General features: G+C 38.9%; 1 protein-coding gene across 2 annotated transcripts in view; it reads right to left on the reverse strand.

Moving 5' to 3' along the window:
• Window positions 1–21,580, reverse strand: part of fasn (fatty acid synthase) — a 91,832-nt gene that overhangs the window by 47,473 nt on the left and 22,779 nt on the right. For both annotated transcript variants that reach the window (XM_069930220.1, XM_069930221.1), the window contains exons 8-23: window positions 19,531–19,665; window positions 18,376–18,835; window positions 17,630–17,817; window positions 17,100–17,289; window positions 15,155–15,249; window positions 14,371–14,505; window positions 12,738–12,941; window positions 11,219–11,334; window positions 10,298–10,473; window positions 10,016–10,207; window positions 7,601–7,681; window positions 6,805–6,990; window positions 6,534–6,716; window positions 5,565–5,768; window positions 4,118–4,428; window positions 522–911 (exon numbers count right to left, since the gene is read on the reverse strand). In XM_069930220.1, coding sequence (XP_069786321.1) covers window positions 522–911; window positions 4,118–4,428; window positions 5,565–5,768; window positions 6,534–6,716; window positions 6,805–6,990; window positions 7,601–7,681; window positions 10,016–10,207; window positions 10,298–10,473; window positions 11,219–11,334; window positions 12,738–12,941; window positions 14,371–14,505; window positions 15,155–15,249; window positions 17,100–17,289; window positions 17,630–17,817; window positions 18,376–18,835; window positions 19,531–19,665 — 3,246 coding nt within the window. The remainder of the gene's footprint in view (window positions 1–521; window positions 912–4,117; window positions 4,429–5,564; window positions 5,769–6,533; window positions 6,717–6,804; window positions 6,991–7,600; window positions 7,682–10,015; window positions 10,208–10,297; window positions 10,474–11,218; window positions 11,335–12,737; window positions 12,942–14,370; window positions 14,506–15,154; window positions 15,250–17,099; window positions 17,290–17,629; window positions 17,818–18,375; window positions 18,836–19,530; window positions 19,666–21,580) is intronic.

Below are 21,580 nucleotides of genomic sequence, written 5' to 3' on the forward strand. Positions count from 1 at the left end.
AGTTAAGCAAAGTGGGATATGGTTGGCATTGGAAAAGATGGAGCAGTGAAATCGAGCATTTGCTAAGGGAATGATACCAGCAAAATGCTGAAAAGGTAGGCAAGGAGAATGCAAGTCCGATTGCTACGTTATGCTGGAGGTGGAATCAGAGGGTGTTGGATGAAAATTAAAAATGGGAGGAACTCTCTTCTGGCCCCGAAGAGAGTAGAAGTCTGAGAAACAGAATGGACTGAGTTGAGAGTTTTGTCAACATCAATGGAGGGTGAAAAGGCAAATGAAGAGAAAAAGAAATGATGGAGTGTGGAATCATCCAAATAAACATGACAAAGACAGAGAATGGAGTAGGTGTGGATTTTTATGGATTTCCATTGAACTGAAACATCAACTCTGTTTCATTCCCCACAAATGCTGAGTGAGTCTGTCTAGCATTCTGTTTTATTTCTGCTGTATTTCACTTTGGATTCACGATGTGTGCCATCCTTACAGGAGAAAAATCATTTATTTGATCATGATAACCTTACCTGCGTTAAAAGCCCTTGTGAATGCTTAGGATCTTTTCCTGTAAGGAATGCAATGATCTCCCCAAGGATTTCCCCCTTGAGGAGTGTGTGCATCAACAAAAATCCACCACCTTTGATAGTAGCTGCCATATTGGAGATAAGAGTCTGTGGGTCCTCAAAAAGAAATGCTGAACTGTTACAGACAACTAATTGAGCGTTGGCCAGATTTGATGAGGCTGGAATCATGGGATCCCACTGGTCAATAGAAACACCCATTTCCTGGAGTTGGTTCTGAATGGTTGATACGAGCTCAGGATTTAGATCAGTGGCAATGTAATCAAAATTGATTACTGGCTGATTGTTCAGTAATGGGATAATGTGAGAGTACAGGTTTCCTTTGCTGGCTGAAACCTAAAGATGACAGGGAAGGAAAAAAAGAAAAATCAGAATATCATACAAAAAAAAATCAACACACGAAGAAGTGAAAACTTCAAAGCAAGGTCCGTTGAGACTTGTCCTTAAAATGGGATATTTCCACTGCAATTCACAGAAACAATGTCATCTCCTAGGACAAGCAGAGTCACCAGGGACAAAATCTAGACAATCTGGGAAGCAAGAGAAAATAATGCAAAACTGCTCTCAAGATTTTTTAGGCATTTAAATAAACTCAGGAGATCACAACATCCCTGGTTTAGAATTAAGAACCAAGTAAATAAAATTTAAATAGACTAAATATTTTAGTTGTTTAATACATGGCCTCTCCAGCCAAGTTATTTTTCATAAGCAAACTAGGCATTGCCCAACTCTAAACAAGATGCTTGGAGTCTACATTTCCATTGGGTTTATCAGGCTTGCTTGATTGGACCGCTCCTTTTATTGTGTGCTTGAGTTATAAATCAGAATTTAGGACGAGCAAGCCAAAATTGACAACAGTTGGTGTCACGAAAGATATGATGTTGACATGCCTGTCTATGGCCACACATACTTAGAAGAACAACGCCTTAGTTTGATACTTCTGAGACACAACAGAAACAGCGTCAATATCAATGGTTTCATTTCTGTGGTCAAGACCACTCCCCCCATCTCTTTCACTCATTTCCCCAGCTTTCCTTCCTCCAGCTCCCCACTGCTTTCCATTTCTATTCCTATCATGAGCTATCCTTCTTAGCTCTCTGCCCCCATCACTTCTCAATTTCTTACTCTCCTTCACCCTTGCATAAAACCGACTAGCCTGTGCAGCTCCCCCCTCCTCTCCCCACAACCTTTTTATTCTAGTGTCTACCTGACTCTCGGCACACCTGAAGAAGGGCTCAGGCTCAAAATATCAGCTGCCTTTTACTTTCTATGGATGCTGTACAACACGATCATCTTCAATCTGATATCTTGCTGTGGAATCCATCGTTACCCTGATCTTTACTAGGTACACTTGGCCTTTGTGGCAGATGGCAATTTACTGCTCTACTTAAAAATCCTAAAGCCCAATGGCCTAGTAATAGCTCAGTGAGCACTGCCATCAGGTGCCACTGCAGCACTTCGTATGGAAACATGGCTTTAAATTATATTACATTAATAAGTTATACACTCTAATCATTAACCACAGGGAGCACTGGGACCTTGCAAGGAGAAGATGGGAGCTAAAAGCTGTCACAATAATAATTTTTTAAAAATCAGCTAAAAGTGCACATTATAGTAATTGAACATTTCTACTATGAGAGAATGATATACAACATTTATTTGAAGAGACATTTAACCTGGTGACTGCACTCAGATGCTTCCTGATTGGCAACCAGTGAATCTTTGAATAGAATTTGCCAACTTGAAGCCAAACAACTTTCTTCTTAATTAATTTTCCATGAATAGTGGTCACCTCTGATCACACCGGACAACAAATATTTTGCTTCCTGAACATTTCTGGTTGTATTTTATGGATTTTGGGCTCCTGATCACAAAAATCACCTTAAAATTTTTCTATTGCATACTATTTTTTTTTTAAAAAGAAACAACCAAAATGTGATTGAAATAAAAAAATTAAAGTCTACTTTTTAAATTTACACCCAATTAACCTACAACCCCAGTGCGTTTTGAACGGTGGGAGGAATGGAGTCCCTGGTGAAAACCCACACAGACAAGGGGAGAACATACAAACTCCCTACAGACAGCGCAGGATTCATACCGCGGTCCCGATTGCTGGACCTGTAACAACATTGCGCTAACCTAGGGGTCTCCAAAGTTGTCAATATCGACACCCAGTATGGGGGGAGCTTACCTGCCATGAACCTTAGCGCACTACCATCATGTTTCCTCCTCATCTCACATGCACCAGCTGGCACTTCCAGCATTACCGTCACATTTCCCCCACATCGCGTATGCACCAGCCAACTGCGTGCTGCCTATGGACTCCAGGACGCTACATTTAACAGGTACATGCCTATTCTGCCCCTCAATTTGCCCTCTATTTGGGGGTTTAGGGCCTACATCCACAAATGGAGGACAAATTAACATCTGGCTCGAGGTAGCACTGGATGGAGGAAAGGGCTCAAAGACCGGAAGTCCAGCCTAAAACTGGATATCTAGCCATCTAGCACCATCACCACAGCCCCCCTCCCCCAGTCCAGCACACTCCCTGTCCACCAGGCCCCTTCCAGTAGCCCCCAAAGTCCAGCCGCGTTCCATGCCTGGGGTTGGGGGTGAAAAAGGAAGGGGACAATGAGGGACCACACAGTCCCTGAAGGGGTCAAAGGTCTAAAATGTTTGGGGACCTCTGTGCTAACCGCTATGCCAACTGTGCTGCCCAAGCAGACAAAGCTGTGAAGTGCAGCATGTCACTGAAAATTCATTCTCTGCATTTGCACTTGGACGCCTTCCCTGCTGATCTCGGTGCCGTCAGCGGCAAACATGGTGAAAGGATTCACCAGGATATTGCAATCATGGAAAAGCGGTACCAGGTCAACAATGCTGGCCGTCTACTTTTGGACCTTTACACAAGAGACATCAGATGCTGACTGCAAACAAAAATAACCAGCAGAAATGTTTAGGACAGTTGAACGAATGCAATGTGTCAGCATCTTTATGGAATTAAACATGCTAAATGTAATACAGGTTAATTTAATGTTCTCCAACCTCCTACCTGATGCACCAAATCTGAAATTATCTTTGGTTTCAGCTTGAAGTTGTCTATCATAATCTCCATTTTTTTTTCAGGAAGCAAACCTTTGGAAAAATGTTGTTGTCCAGTGTAATATATGTCAGATGATTGTGGACTTCATTTTAAACAAACTAGCAGTCTACCCTTACTCCCTCATTCTAAATGGGCTGATGTCAGCCAATGCATTCTATTGGTTGACATCAAAACTGTTGACCAACTTCATTCTCAGAGGTTCATCCAACTTCACATTTTTCTCCAATAACAACCCTACCTTCAAGCTTCCCCTCCTGTCCATCCACTGATCTCTTCAAAATTGTCCATCAAATGCTTTTGTCAATCAGACAAAACCAATCTATTCTAAATAAAATCCTTTACCTCATGTCACTTCTAAATCTATGCTAACATATGGTCATAATTATCCCAAACAAAATAAAAAGTTTACTTTACTTGAGAAAAGAAAATTATCCATTACCTCTACAATCTTCAACTTGTTGTTCATTGTGTTTTCCAGAGAGACATCAAGGCAAACTTTCAATGTTGCACTATCCAATAATCCATTCAACAATTCATCTTCACATAAACAACTCTTTTCACTCTCCACTGTCTGTTGCAGCTCAGACCAGAGGTTCCCATTCAGGTCGAGACTACACAGTATACTGAGCATGTGCAGAAGACCTTTCTCCGAGCCAGTAGCAGAGGCAGTTATACCAGCAGCAGGTAGACCAGAGAAAGAAAGCTTCAGTCCGTGTTTGGACAACTTGTCCTGCAGCTTCTGCACCAAACCTTAAAGAGAGAGAAAAGTTTTTTTTTAAATTTTTTATTTTTCACACCATAAACCACATTGACCATGATACATACATTTTCCTTTTCAAATATATACAGTGTCATTTTCTCCCCCCCTCCCTCCTCCCATCCCACCCTCCCTACCTCCCCCCCATCCATTTAAAGTACAAAATCTAAGATACATTAAACCAGTCAAACAATGTTGTCATTCAATAAAAATAAACAAGAAATTCCACTGAGTCAATTCTTTTCATTTCCTTCTCCTTTCGTTAATTTAGGTGGTGAATGTCCCCGGTAGGTTTTCTCTATTGTGTTTCATGTATGGCTCCCATATTTGTTCAAATATTTCAATATTATTTCTTAAACTATATGTTATTTTTTCTAATGGAATACATTTATTCATTTCTATATACCATTGTTGTATTCTCAAATTATCTTCCAATTTCCAGGTTGACATAGTACATTTTTTTGCTATCATGAAAATCTTAGTTTTTAAAATGAACTAATTTTTCTGGGGGAATTAGAGATGGTGAAAGCCACTTCCAGTACACTGCACATAAAATGATTTCTCAGGTAGCAAGACAGAACAGGTACTCGCGGTTCTTATTTAGCGTATGTGAGATAATATTGTGTGCATGCGCCAAGTGGGGCACAATGCACGTGTGTCAATTGGCGAACAGCCAATTCATAAATACAAGCTGTTCATAACGAAGGACTGCCTGTACATTACTCTGGTAAAATAACTGGAAAATGCTCATATGTGACTGACTTTTCTCTCAATACTTCTGAAGAAGGCTTTGTTCGCCAATTGACACGTGCATTATGCCCCTCTTGGCGCATGCACACAATATTACCTCACATACGCTAAATAAGAACCATGAGTACCTGTTCTGTCTTGCTTACAAATTTGGCTTATGGGTAGACCCAGATAACGGAACGTAACCTGGGGACTGCCTGTACCATCTAAGTGAATATTGATAGGTGTGATGGGCAGCATTATTGAGTGGAGGACTATGGAAAGATAATGGAACAATAGATACAGGACTGACACTGCAATCTGCACAGTTAGTGCAAATCAAGACTATTTTTTTTAAATAAAAACATGTCCAAAACAAAGCAGAAAAATTAAATCTCACCTTTGCATTGCGCTAGGCAAGTGCGCAATTTCTCACTCGTGTTCAGACAGTCATCCTCAAAGTATGGATAAAAATTGAACTCTTGCAAAATAGGCAGGTTTTGCTGCTGCTGGCGGCGCGGAGCCACGGTTGCGTGCAACCCACTGATCTGGACACCTCCTGCCACAATGTTGTCTAGACAACGATTCACAACAACATCCACAGCTACAGAGGAAAAGAAAGTATCACGACATGATCAGGCTTGTAATTATTTCTCCTGGCAACATTCAAATCTGCAATGAGCCAAACTCTCCACTGGTTTCAAAAAGGATAATTCTGCACAAAGCAATGATTTTATAGAATGCCAAGTTGGAACCGTTTTTGTTGCTCTGCACCAGCCTGCAGATGCAAGGTTTAAGATCCCACATTCCAAAGACACATGGGATTAGAGGGTTCATTGGTCACGTGGGTACATTTGGGCAGTGCAGGCTTGTGGGCTGGAATGGCCTGCTAAATTTAAAAATTAAGTCACTTAAAATAAAAAATTTGGAATATGTGTCAATTTTACCAATCACAAGCAAAAATAAATAATTTACGTACAAGGAAAAAAAAAATTAATCATTGATCTTATAACAGAATCTTAACTGAATTCAGCACACTGACAAATCTTAATAAACTGACGACCAGTCATTTAGAAGCAAAGTAATGCTTTCATAACCCAAATCCAATATTTACAAAAATATATGGTTTGTTGGTTGAAACATGGTAGCACAAAAATCTCCAACAAACTGAATACTTTTAGAGCACAATGTTTTGGCAACTTTCCACTTGGAGCTTCCACACACACAATTGTAAAACAAATAGGTTAAAGTTCTTCTCCTGTTTCCAATTCTTAAAAAAGGTTGATTACATTTAACCCCTTGTAATGGATCTTGGGTTTTGGAAAATCAGTCAAATGTCAAAAATTATCACTAAATATTTTCAAAACACCTTTTCTCTCACTATCCTTGTATTGTTGGATCATCTCTTCGTGAAGCTGTGGGTCAACGCAGACAGAACGGATGCGTGTTGGTACTCGCAAGCTGCGTCCAGATAGTCCGACCACAATCATTTGTAGCATGGTATCCAAAAAGGTCACCCAGTTTCCAGACCAAAGCAGCTTTCCTTTATCTCCTACAAAGGAAAGACAACAAAATTATTATACAAGTTTCTCTCAGGTTAGATGTTCATTTTTAAAAGTAAAAAAGCAAATTAGATTTACCAGCATTATTAGATTCCAAGATTCCTTGGAAATTTTTTCCATATTCATATCCTCGTAGGCGCAGCTCCTTGTAAATGTCTCTTGCAGACAGGCGGAAATTTGTTTCTGTATCTTCAGACTTTGAGTTTGTCTTTATCTGATTCCTGAAATCATCTAGAGCAGTTTCTTCCAGAAGAGAGACTTTTCCTAGTTATTATTAATCAATAAAATGAAATTCTTATTAACAATTGAGTGACATTGAATAATAGACATTTTAGTTTGCTAAAACATTACAATTCCTAACTTAATTACTTATTATACAGATTACAGTTTTAAGATTTCATTATTTCATAATTTTTGTAAAAATAAACAAGGAAAAATAATTCCATTGTGCAGTCCACAATCCCATAGAAATTTCAACTCTTTACTAAATACTGATTTAATGAATTATTTTTATTCATTAATTAACACAATATGTTATAGAGACATCAAGGTCAAGAAATAAACAATCATATTCTCATGCATAAAGAATGATATTTACAGGAAGGAATGGAAGGAAATAGACTGTCAATGAGAGGATTCAACTTTGAAATAAATCACTTACTAGCAATTTACACATTAATAATTATGCCTTAGAGATGTATTGAAACACGACGTCTAACTAGAAAAGCTGGTTCAATGAATATGTGGTGCTTCTAAAAGGACTGAGAAAAGTAGGCCTTTTCATTCTAGGTAAGAACCTTCATTTCCATAGGCTACCTCATTTCCATGGAAACTATCTCACCATGGCTGGCAATTTTTGAAATTACTTACTTACCACTAACAGCCAAGTTGCTGTTCTCGGAAACTTCAAATCTATTTGAAGCAGGCATCAGTCGAACTTCAAGCTGCACAGAGCCTTAATTACAAAAGCAACAGAAGTGGTCAAAAGAATAATATAGTAATTTTAACAGTTTATAACAATTACAGTAAAACCCTTATTATTCAGAATTCAAGCAGCCAGGAAAAAAAGTTGCTAAAAGTAAATAAGTTGGTTAAAAAAAAATACAGAAGTTTAAAATTGGCTTGACTTGCTGTTAGGTTACCAATCACACAACCTCAAGCAACTGAAAAATTTAGTGAGCTGGCATCTACCAATCCTCATAGGTGCTGGATACCAGTGGTTTTACTGTATACTGAATTTTGGCAAAAATCAAAAGTAGTGCAATTATCAAACAACACATCCTTTCCCATTTAAATTAGAAGAATCCTTCTTGTACACATTTTAGAGATTAAAGATTTTTCAAAAATGTGTATACTGTTACGTACTCAGACAGCATCAATAGAAATTAGCCAAGGCAGTGTTATATTTAAAATATTTTTTTAAATTTTAGTTACCAATAATATAACACCTTATCTAAACTTAAGCCCCACCTATGCACGAATATACTTACATGGGTGTGGTTATGTGTGTGTGGAACATCTCAAACCATTACAGCTAAGGCACAATTCAGGCAATAAGGTAGTGGACACAGCCCAGGACATCACAGGCAAAACCCTCCCCACTATTGAGAACATCTACAAGGAATGCTGCCAATCATCAAAGACCCTCACCACCCAGCACATGCTCTGTTCTCGCTGCTGCCATCAGAAAAGAGGTCTAGGTGCCACAAGACTCGCACCAGCAGGTTCAGGAACAGCTGCTCCCCCTCCACCATCAGACCCCTCAACAACAAACTCAATCAGGGCTCATTGAAGGACTTTTACACTGTATTGATTTTTTTTTGCTCTCTCTGTACTGCACAGTTTGTTTACATTCACTATTTGTTTACAGTTTTTATTTGTTTACACAGTGTACAGTTCATTTTTGCACTACCAATTAGTGGTAATTCTGCTGCGCCAACAAGAAAAAGGAATACAAGTTGTATTTTAAGTCACGCATGTACTCTGACAATAAATCTGAAAAAACTACATGCAACAAATAAAATCGCATTTGTGTTTCCTTGAAGTATCAGTATTTTGATTTGCATTCCTTCTTTCATGATACAATTTATTATCTTAGTGTCACATTACATGAAATTTCTTTTTACCTGCTGCAAGGCAGACAGATTCGAATTGCCTTAGGAATTGCCTAAGCGCCTATTTCAGTCTGACTTACAGTCAGAGAGAGAGAGAGAGAGAGAGAGAGAGAGAGAGAGAGAGAGATAGAGAGAGAGAGAGAGAGAGAGAGAGAGAGAGAGAAAACCAAAAGATAGTACCTCTAGAGTCAATGATTCCATAGATTCTCCTCCAGCTTTTATGTTGTCGTGCTTTTAAGCATAAAATTGTCAGCCTCAACAACCTTTCTACCAACGACCTTAATTCTACAGAGATGGAAGGCTATGCTGCAGATGAAAGGCCATGCCAACAAGACAGTAGGGAACAGTACTTCTTAATCACTCCCATCAGAACCACTCAATTTTGGTTCCAAATACAACTGAATCTCTACTCAGATTTCTTGTTGCAACTCTAGCCAATCTAATCTTCCACTGTTAGTCAAATTTCTACTTCCTCTCTCACACTTCCGATTATGTTGTGACTAGAACAACGTGCACTAATCTACTAAGCTACCTATGTGATTAAGTACCTCAGCATTTTCCCACTCTTATTTCCTATGCTTGCACCCATAAAAGCATGCTACACTCCATGAAATGTAAATTTTTTTTCATTAATACAGTTGTAAAATGGAATAGAATATCTTACAAGTCGCAATTTATTATCCCATTTACAAAGATATGGATTTAAGATTTTGGCTAAGAGATACAGTGGAATAGCTGGAAGATTTTTTTCTTGCTTAAATGCTATGAATGATCATGTCTTGAAATTTGCTGTCAACATGGATTGTGGAAGCACAGATGACCCAACTGGTAATCAGATGGGTACTTGAGAGAAAAACTTGCAGAGCAATGGGATTACAACTGAGGAATGGGATGAAGTGCATTCCTTCAGTTGGAGTCCTATTGATAGGTTTGTGATAGAATGTGAGCTCATGCAATATGAATGGTTGATCCAGAGAGAGGACTGAAATTAAACATCTAATACGGGGAAAGAAAAATTAAAACAGTAGAAATTACACATCTGAACTAAAAGCATAAAATGCTGGAAGCACACATTTGGATTAGCAGTGTGCAAGGAAAACATTTTCTTTCCTAGCTGCTGCCTGAATTGGTGAATATTTATAGCACTTTTTTTTATTCTATGTCGACATTGGTACCTGTTTTTGGGAGAATTGTTGCCCTGTGTATGACAACATCCTCAAATATCACAGGAGTCTGATCCATTACAGCACCAATCAATCGTAACAGAGCTCGCCATGCCAGAACTAGATACCCAGTGGCTGGATACAGTACTCTTCCATCAATACAGTGATCAGCTATATAATTGTCAGGAGATTCAACGTTCATATCTGTGGGAACACCAAATCAAAAGTAGTTCAATCTCCACCAACAACGTGCAAGCATTTACCCTAGAAATTTTGGATAGTTCAGTAACTCACCAACATTAAAGATAATGGCAGATCCCAAGCCTCCAGAACCAGATGAAAAGTCCTCAGTTTTGGGGACATCCCAATTCTGGCTATGGTCCCACATGATGCTTGGAGAAATTAAGGAAGTGCCAGCAGGGATTGGGTATTCCACAGATGGATACAATTTGTTGGAGTCCAAGTTCACTCTGTTATTTCAAGACAGCATATCAATATTTAATTATTTTTGGAGATATCTATTGTCGTGTAACATCATTAAGTTACAATACAACCAAACAGCATTTCACCAGACCACAGTGCACACTTACAGACAGAATACACAGTACATAATAATTACATATACACATAAAGAGTCAATTTAAAATAAATGGATACATTTTGGGATGATTTACTTGGTTATAAGATACTGGACATTTCGATTATATGCCAGATCTAGCTGCATGGGTTTGAAGAGGTCAGAGCTCTGCCATTAGATTCCAGAATCTAGTGAAGGAATAGAGTGATATTGCCTGCTGACATCACTCAGCTCGGCTCATATCGCAGGTATGTGCAAGGCTGGCAATAGGCCATTTCCAGCAGTCAAAAGGTTTACTTTCCAGAGTACAAGGGAAAATCCACTGAACTTTGCATGCTTACATCGATAGAGTTGGTGCTACATAAACTGGATTTCTTGCTTCAGTGTTTTTAGTTCAAGACATGAATGAAAATTAGAGTATTTAGTCTGGCCTACATCAGAATATCATGTCAAAATCAAGTTCTCAGTCAAGTATGAACAATAACCAATAATAGAACGACAAATATAAACACCTGGTACAGGATTATTCTAGCCGTAACAGATTAAGACTTTGCACTTTGAGAACCAAGTTTTGCAAGCCATCTACATTGGATCACCTGCAAAATTCAGATCTCCTTCCCCCAAAATCTACCACTTACCCACTTGCATAGATTTTGCCAACATGCATTAAGAAATACTCCAGGTTATTGCTTTGGCCTCGATTCATCAATGGTAGAATAAGACAAGTTGGCTTCAAACTGCGTTTCAGAATAGACTGAAATAAAGCAAAGTACTCAGCAGGTGTTTATTTCAAAACCATTTAATCTTTTATGTCAGGGCAGATGTTGAACAATCATACAGAGCTGCCTTTAATGTCTTGTTTTGCACTTTTAAAACAAAAGCAGTTTTAAAAAAATTAATACCCATATTTGTACACTATTTCACTAATTATACCACTGAGGTTTTTGTGAAGAATACATCAATTCCAGCTGTGGAAGCTACCTCAGCAAATATTGTATATTTAACCCTTTGGACTCTGGCCATTTTTAGCCTTTCATAATACAGTACAATTCTGATTATCCAAAATGGTCAGGACTGGGCCTATTTTGGATAAATGATATTTTTGGATAAATGGACTTTTTATTTAAAAAAACAGCCCAGCAACAAGAGGAAATTGCTTGAAACCAGTGTTTAAACAACAACAAACCACAAGGGAAGAATTTTAAAGCACGAAATAATGTTTAACTCTCATAACAACAAAAAAATCCAACCTGAACAAAATAAGATAAATCTAACACCAGAAACTCAAAATTCTACTCAGGTTTTTCCAAAATTTTTTCAACCTGTGACATCAGTTCTGCTCCAAAATTTTTTTTTCAGATAACTGAAGATTTCTGATCGTTTCAGAGATCCTCATTTATTCAAAAATATTCAGTGGCGAATTATAGTCATTTCAGCTTTGAAATTTTTCAGATAAATTAGGATTTCTGAAATCCTCAATTATCTGAAAAAAATTTCAGAGCAGAAACAGATGTCATTTTGGATCCAAATTTTTTTTTGGATAATCAAGGATTTTGGAAAATCAGAGTTGTACTGTATATACTCTGGACTGGGTCCATGGATAAACTACAGTATGAATACCAGTATGAACCAGCTGGTGATTGGGTATAAAACCAGTCCCAGAAAACTGGAAAGTATATGAGCTTGTTGATGGTCCCTGAAAACAGGGACATGGAGTCCAAAGGGTTAAGATAAGGCTAGATAGATTTTTTTTTTCCACACACGTAAGGGAATTAAGGGATATGGAGAAAAGGCAGATAAGAGGAGATTTATTTTAATGGCAGAGCAGGCTTGACAGGCGGATGGCCTACTCCTGCTTGCATTTCATAAGTCCTTATGATTCTTAGTGAATCTCAGACATATCCAGCAAAATATAGATGATTCCAATTAAAACTACAGCAAGAGATCAATATTCTTGATACATACCAAAATACAATTCTTAACAAAGCTACAACAAATTCAGACAGTATACTAGACATAGATGTGTACATTCAATTCAAAATGCTCAGAATGTAGATAAGCAAACTTATTTTTGTCATCAGCGATGTAATTCCCCAACACAGTGGGCGCTACAAAAATAATCAACTGTACAGAGAGACTGAAATAAATGGTGGGTACCTGAAGGAGGGCATGAGCAGAAATCTCAATCACAACAGCATTACTTGGAATATGTTGTAGTCCTTCCTGAAACAAGACTGGGCTCACCAAGTTGTTGACATGATACTCAGCAGAGGAGAACTTGGCCAAGTCACTGTCCCATTTGGACTCTGGGATCGATGTACTGATCCACCGCGGTGTACGAGGTTTAGGAGAGATTATAACCTGCCAAGTAAAATATGGGTATAGAGGAGGTAGGAAAGGAGGGTGTGTGCAGACAAATCTGATGCACATAATAAGCACATCTTATCAATAATCCATGATCCAAGCCATTTGCAGGAAACCAAACCCTAAAATGATTAGTAATACATCTTAAACATTATTATAGGAAACCATATTGTTTAATTAACATTTAATGCAACTTCTTAGTTTTCTTAAATATTTCAACTCCCTTCAATTAATCATCATTGATTATGGTTCAACCCAAACTAAAACAAAAAAAGCACAAATTCATTATTATTGTGATATTTATACAGATAACAATCTAATTCAAGATGTCTGTTGAGCAACGCGAGATAAAATATGGTTTAAACAATAATTAACATATTTATATTCTCATCCCCCAACAAATCCATGCAGATCAACAAACACTCAAAATCTGCCATCCATAAAATGCCACTGATAGATCCCACTGATCATCTGGGATTGACAAGATTCAAACTATTCAGATGGACGGACAAAAAAGGGCCAAAGGGCCTGATTTGTGTGTTATAATGTTCTATGGTTCTAATTGTTTCCTTGTCTCACCTCTTATGACTTTCTACTCCCCCTCCACCACCCTCATCCATATGCATCATGGCTCTTATTCAAATAAAACAATTTTATCTAATTCAGACATTTACTATCCACATTCTCATTGTTTTACACAAGAAAATTCTAATTTGATAGGTGTTAGTCGAAACTTCATAATCATGCCCATTTGTTTTTAATTCATGTCTTTACATTAAAACAGCCAAAATTTAAAAACCCAATTAAATTTTAATTTTTTTCCCCAGAAAAAAGTCTGTTTAATCTTTCCTTGTTATTCTTTAATTATGCTGTATTTTTTGTAGTGTTTCAAAATCTTTTTGAGATCAGAATGATGCAGAGAAATCCAAGTTTAACCCAGCTAAGGTTTAGTTTCAAATTTAAGGGCAAAATCTGTGCAATCTTAAATTCCTGTAAAGGTAACACTAGTTATTTGCACTCTTAACAATTTAATTTTCAACTTTTAATGATTCAGAAATCATCAAAACACTAAGTTACGCCAACTCACTGCTGTTATTTTTTGGGGACATATGCTTTTGATGGGCAGATTTCAAGATGCAACTTTGTCCACAAAGCTACCTCCAATCTTGGCTTAGCCCTGCACTGACCATCGGTGTAATCACATGTTGGGGTCCAAAGAATTGCTTCAACAGCTGGATAAGCTTCGCCTTCAGCTGTAGTTGTCCTTTAGTTAAGTCTGCTATTTGGCTCAAGACTCCAAAGTGCTAATATATACAATAATATGTTACATAGAACCGGAGGGTTTCCCAAAATCTGTTTACCACCTTCTGGAGAGCATTAGTTTATGAAAAATCACAATATTTATGTAACAACCTATTGCTCATACCTTCTGCAGTGCATTAAGGAGGGTTGGGGCAATGGAAGCCATGTAGTAGGAGTGGAATGCAACACCTGCACTGCGAACTTCTTTCGCAAAAATTCCCTCCTCCTTTAGTTTGGCAACAAATTTACTGACTGCTTCCTAACAGGAGAACAAATATGGAATGTTATGGCATGAAGACAATTTTGTAAACTCTTCATTTGTATACATATTCTAGCACCAATAGTTGGTCATCATTTTCAATTATTTTGTATCCTCTATTTTCCAATATTTTCTATTTTTCTTTTAAATCGGATTATTGAACTGGAATAAGTTGATAAAAACTTCATTAATCTCTCTAGACACACACATCAATCTGCAGGAAGTTTCTAATATGACATCTTAACAAGTGATTACATAAAATGTTCTCTGTATTCTCCCTCTATATTTTATAAATTAAAAAAAAAATCAGACAACTCATTAAAAAAATGACTTTAGCATGCACTTCATTAACCATGGAATCCTATTTTGCATGTTTTAGTTGAGTCCTGAATATTTTCTTAACTCAATCCAATTTAAAAGTACTCAGTACTTTTGATTTGCAGATCCAAATTAATTAACCTGGGCTAAGCTTTAATTTGATCCAAAAAAAAGTCAATTATCAGTCAAACTCCCTTTTTGTTTTAGTATTTAATTCAAACTCCATACCATTCACCCAAATGTCCTCCAAACGGGAGTTTTGTCCCATTATTAGCACTATTTGCAAGCACACTGCATTTCTAGTTTTACATGATTTTGCCCCTTTTCTTACCTGTGGCCCAGAGATGGTGACAGTATCCTCTGCATTGTGGCAGGCAGGAACAACCCCTTCTGGACACTGCACCTTGCACTCCTCCCAGGTCAACCCTGTGGGATATCAAAGCTTAGTATTTACATTGTTTCCTTAAATGACTCATCAACCGTAAATACTAAAAGTGTCAGTCACTTCTACGACCTGAATAGTCTTTTTAACAATTATTTAATTTCTGTTAAATGAGTAATTGCCCCGCTACAACATCATCAAATTGGAGCCAGATGTTTATTTTTTTTTTAAAAATCAATGATCCCCTTTCATCAATAACTGAATGTTCATCAAAAATGGCATTTGATCAATTAAACCACCAAGTGCTGCAGGACCAGTAACTTTCAGTGTACATTTCAATTATAACTTGACCACTGAATTTGCACTTTGTAATCAGGAAGTGTACATTCTGGAATTGAGAGGAAAAGCCACCTTTATAGAATGAATGAGTTATCCCCTTATCAACACATTTTGACTTAAATACCAGGAACCTATCTTCATACAGTTCCCTAGACAGACCAAATCTAGTTTTTTGACAAATTTTCTTCTGTTTGTACAGCAGATAGCAACGTAATGAATACATCAGTTCCACCTTGACTGCTCCAGTAGCATGCCCTTCCTGATTAAAAATCAGATTAAATTATCTCCTGCAATATCTGATGCAGTAAAGAGCCACTCTTCCATTTTAGCACAAATTAACACAATTCCCGATAAATGAATCATAGTATGATTAAATGTCCCCTCTATTTTATCAGTGTGGCTCAGCCCCAAATTCAACATTTCCTACACTTGGTTTCACAGCCTAACCATTTAATGTTCATCAAGAACAGGCGTCTTCTTGTAATCCTCACCCAAACTCAATTAACAAGATCTCTGTAGATGGCACTTGGGAAACAAAGCAGATAGATCCCACTGTAAAATGTTGGGTAACCAACATTTCATCCCTGAGCCCTTCATCGAGGCGTGAGAGGCAAAGGGCCTGAGCCCTTCATTACAAATCAAAAATGTGTTGGATAAATGTGGCAGGTCACACAGCATCCATAGGCAGCTAAGAGTTGCAGGCCTGAGCCCTTTGCCTCTCACGCCTCGAGGAAGGGCTCGGGCCCTTTGCCTCTCACGCCTCGAGGAAGGGCTCGGGCCCTTTGCCTCTCACGCCTCGAGGAAGGGCTCGGGCCCTTTGCCTCTCACGCCTCGAGGAAGGGCTCGGGCCCTTTGCCTCTCACGCCTCGAGGAAGGGCTCGGGCCCTTTGCCTCTCACGCCTCGAGGAAGGGCTCGGGCCCTTTGCCTCTCACGCCTCGAGGAAGGGCTCAGGCCCTTTGCCTCTCACGCCTCGAGGAAGGGCTCGGGCCCTTTGCCTCTCACGCCTCGAGGAAGGGCTCGGGGATGAAATGTTGGTTATCCCTTGCTTACTATGGATGCTGTAGCACCTGTTGAGTTTCTCCAGCACATTTGTGAATGGCACTTGACCCCATCATCTACAAACTTTCTTGTTTAACACTATTGTCTCCAAAAGGGATTTTGATTTTTACTTTCTATATCCATTCACTTCCCTCTCCATGCTATTGATAGCTTTGCTGGGGTGCATCTATATCACTGCATTGCATCCACATGGTCAAGCGGTATTTGGCACAGCAGTATTTTTTAAACTTGGTGGGAACCACAGAAAGTCTCATCCATCCTTTACAAATCATCTGTGATTACCATATTACATCTTTGTCCCTGAGAATGCTCAGGATCACAGCTATTTTTCCCATCCTTGGAATAGGAAGCCACATGTACCAATCCTAACGAATGAGATAAACCAATTGACCATCACTAACCAAAGATGCTCCTGACCTCTGGACTCTATTTACCCATGGGATAAACACAAAAAGTGTCACCAACTTGATTGAAGGTGTTCAACGAGTTACTTACCAACAGCAGCCATAGCCCCTGGTGGTAGTTTGGCCTCCTTGATACATCGGCCTCTCCAATAAGCTGCTAATATAGCTTCTTCATGGGTCAGCGATTCATCAGCATATCCACAGGCCAGCTCACCCACGGAGTGTCCCACAATACCATCTGGGTGCAGACCCATAGCATTCAGCATGTCTATCTGAGCAACCTGTCATTAAAAAAAGGTGATAAGGTAAAACCAATCTAATACAGGTAGTCCTGGACTTCCAACCTACACGAGATCCTCATGATCAAAACTTTTTAATAATTTATCTAAACTATTGTTCAGGTACCTATTTTGTATTAAAAGTGCTCTATACATTGGTCCCCGCTCCCGGTGGCAGCCCGAAATCCCCATTCCCTGCAGCAGCCTGAGATTCCCAGCCCCCGACTTACGACCACTCCAAGTCCGACCAATCCTTCAGTCTCCATTATGGTCACAAGTCGGGGACAACCTGTAATTTTATTTTAAAATATTGGTTCTTTCACATCAATGCAGTATTTCTTACTTGAATAGCAGCAAGGGCCACAAAGGCATGCACGGTGTCATCAAATGTTGCATCATCAGTATTCATAAGGAGTTGGGAAACTTTCAATCCAGTCTTTTCAAGTACTTTGTCAGAGCGTAGAATGGATTCACGAAATATATTCAATTTCATAAGAATACGTCCCATTCCAATCCACTGAGCTCCCATTCCTGGGGAAAACAACATCACAGTCAAATGATCACCAATACATGTACTTTATGGTCAATTATCAGCGGTCCAATTCTCCCACGTTATCATTCCAGATTCTGACAGAACCCAGAGAAAGATTTCACAAACCAGAGAGAGAATATTCAGCAAGTGAGTGGCAATGCACAGATAGTGGGTAGAGTACAAAGTAGACGACACTGATATCCAAAATTTATAACTGGGAGGAAAAAAAAACAAATACCAAGTACAATTACTCCTAAAGCCCTAGGCTATGTTTCTTTACTGAGCCCACACACATTACTGGTCTGTGCTCATTCTTTTATCAAAACTATCATGTCAACACTACTGTATTAAAATACTATTTCTGTACAGTCTCGATTAGTCAGTCCAAAGTCTGAATTCATGGCTGGCATCACCCACAAATTTGGGTTCAGTAATAAAATCCAAGTTTTGCCTCCAAGCAACACTGACATTTTTTGTGACACATATTACATTGAAATGTAATAATTGTTCTCATCAACTTTTACATCACCAACATTCTCCAGTTTGAAGTCACCAACCTGAACAAATATACCACAGTGGTCTTCCAGTAGACTGTACTTGTTGGACTTCTTTAGCATCTGTTTCACTTCCAACTAGCCTGTAACCCCTGTATGGCATTGCAGCAGTGGGCATTGTCGAAATATCATTGAGCATACTCAACAAGTTGACATCATTGCTGTGCTGCCTAGCTTGTTCAAGCAGAGCTTCAACTGCTTCAGGTGACCGACCACATGCTTGGACCAAACGTGGCAAAGACAAAGGAACCAAAGGAAGGGCTCTCTTTGCATTGGGACGCAAAATAACGTGGACATTGGAACCTCCAAAACCAAATGAATTCACTCCCACAATTCCACCAGTCACTGGAATAGGTTCAGTTACTACTTGGACACATCCATTCTGTAGCGCGGGAACATCAGGGTTAGGAGTTTTGTAGTGAATGTTGGGAGCCCATAAACCATGTTCCAGAGATAGTACAACCTGTCAAGAGGAAGAAAAGAAAATTAAAATTAACCTCCACATTCAAAATTCTGCACCGTGGTTCGAGAGAAATTCTTAATTTTTACTTTTTTCTAATTACAATTCACATTTATATGCCACATACTATATTTGCATTTATTTTTCTACGCTAATCACTGCAAAATTATAAAAGACACATCATAATTATAAATTTATTTTAACAATAAGGGAGACCAACTCACTTTTGTTTTTGCAGATTCCTTGACCTGATGTCTTGTTGAATCAACGAACTGTGACTCAAAATGGCGGTGCAACTTATTCTTATCTCATCTCAATTAAAAGACTTGGCTCCATCACCATTTTCAATTTTTAATAAAATCAAACTTTGACTACATTAATTTTCAGTTGGCAGAAAATCAGTGCCAACATTTTAGTTTAAAGTGTACTTTAATCTTTGGATTTATAGGAACAGGTTTGTTATGCAAAAATAATGATAATCCTACATTAGTAAACAATCATCTTTCAAGACACAAATCAAATTAATGCTCCATAGAAACTCTGTCGTTTATTAAAATTTCAAATTCACAGGAAATTCTTTCTTACTTATCTGTACAATCCGCAAGATTTTGAATCTTTTCATTTCCTACATGCTGCAATTTCAGATAATCAATGCCATCCATCTCAACTACTCAAAAGAGAAAAGATAGGGAACTTGCCTTCGCTAATGCGGCTAATCCTGATGCAGGCTCCGGGTGGCCCATGTTTGACTTAGTCGATCCCAACAGCAAAGGCTTCCGATCAAATTGGCAGAAAACATTCACAATTCCATTCAGTTCCTGTGGGTCTCCAACCTGTGTACAAAATATTGAATGATGGATATTCATAGCCATTAGTTGGGTACCCACCAGCATTTAGATATCTTTAATATGGCCTACAACTTGAACTCTCAGTTAACTCCCAGGAAATGGTCTTTTAGATAACTGCAGGAAGTGAAATAGGGCTACACGAGATCCCTACTATCTGATAGATCTGCAGTATGCCTGCAAGATGCACATTTCAGACTGCAAAAGGTCATGACTAAATGGTAGCTGTACAAATCACACTCTGGCATCCACTGATCCAGACACGTTCATTCCTGGATGCCTTTACTGCAGTGTTTAGATGTTTCTTGAAGCCTTTGGCAATTTATGACCCATTTCTTTAACATTCACATTTACTGTATGAAGTGCATTATACTGGATTGAAATATCATTCAATCATGGCTTAATTCCTTGACATATCCACGTCTTGAAGAAATTCCAAGTTATAAAAAGGCGCTTGAGGTCTAAAATGGCATGAAGTCAAGTCACCTTTATTTATCGTTCATAGCACGCTCGCATGGTAAAGATAGGATTTCTCCAGGACCACAGAGCATATCACACAAATATAAGTAAGAACAGAAGTTAAACACATTGAAATATTAACACTTATACAGTAACAGTCCACAGTATCCTATCCCCAAATGCTCTGGGAGCTCAGGAGTCTGATGGCTTGAGGGAAAAAGCTGTTTCCCAATCTGGATGTGAGGGCTGAGCGCTGCAGTAATCCTACCAGATGGCAGAACAGTTCACTTGAGTGAAGGTGAAGTCCTTCATAATGTTTATTGCCTTTCGCCTAGATTGAGTGTTGTAAATGTCCTTCATGGTTGGAAGAGAACCCCAATGGTCTTTTCCGCCGATTTCTCCATCCTCTGCAGGGTCTTGCGGTCTGAGGAGGTACAGCATCCAAACCAGGTGGTGATGCAGATGCACAGGATGCTCTCAATACATCCTCTGTAGAAATGTTGTGAGGATAGAGAGTGGGAGGGGAACTTTCCTTGGTCTTCGCAGGAAGTCGAGGTGCTGCTGGGCTTTCTTGGCCATGCGAGGTTCTCCGCCAAGTGAACTCCGAGGAATTTGATACTCCCGACGACCTCAACAGTGGAGCTGTCAATGGTCAACGGAGTATGTTCCCCCCCAGGCTCTCTTGAAGTTGACAACCATCTCTTTATTTAAAAAAAAATGTTCAGATACAGGCTGTTGGCTGATAAATTCCTATACTTGATCTAGAAATATTCTTGGATGTTATCGGAAACTAGGGACAAAACTGCAGGAGTCCTGGCAGATACACGTACTCCCAACTTACAACTGTAATTCGGACCGAAGGATCAGTTGTATCTCAGAACAGATGCATGGTGGAATTGCATACATTTGTTAAAAGAAAATAGAAAACTTATAAAATTTACATGGTTTACATTGTATTTGCGTACTTACCTTGTTAGTTGACATCCGTAGGCTGGGTGCTGCCATCTTGATTCCTGTGCACATATGCAGTGGGTTCACGTATTGGAGTTCAGTTGGCACATGCGCGAGTTAAGCTCCCTAATATTGAATTTGTGCCCTTAACTCTAGTGCACACGCCAACTGAACTCCAATACGTGAACCCACCGCACATGTGCCAACCAAAGATTCGCGCATGCGCAATGGGATCAAGATGGCTACACCAACCTATGGGCCACGGGACGCTGACAAACAAGTGTGCACATTTTGGCTCTTACATGCCCTTCATCCCTGTTAGTTTGTCAAATACAACAAACTGCATAAATTTTATATTCTTTCAGAGGTTTTCAGTCCTATGTGCGGATGGATACAAGTTGCATAGGTCGCAAGTCAGGGATTAACTGTACCACCTTGTTGAGCACAGGTGAGGTGCTGGACGACTGGAGGATGGCTAATGTTGCACCTCAAT

The sequence above is a fragment of the Narcine bancroftii genome, chromosome 3, assembly GCF_036971445.1.
Source record: "Narcine bancroftii isolate sNarBan1 chromosome 3, sNarBan1.hap1, whole genome shotgun sequence".
NCBI classification, from domain to species: Eukaryota; Metazoa; Chordata; class Chondrichthyes; order Torpediniformes; family Narcinidae; genus Narcine; species Narcine bancroftii.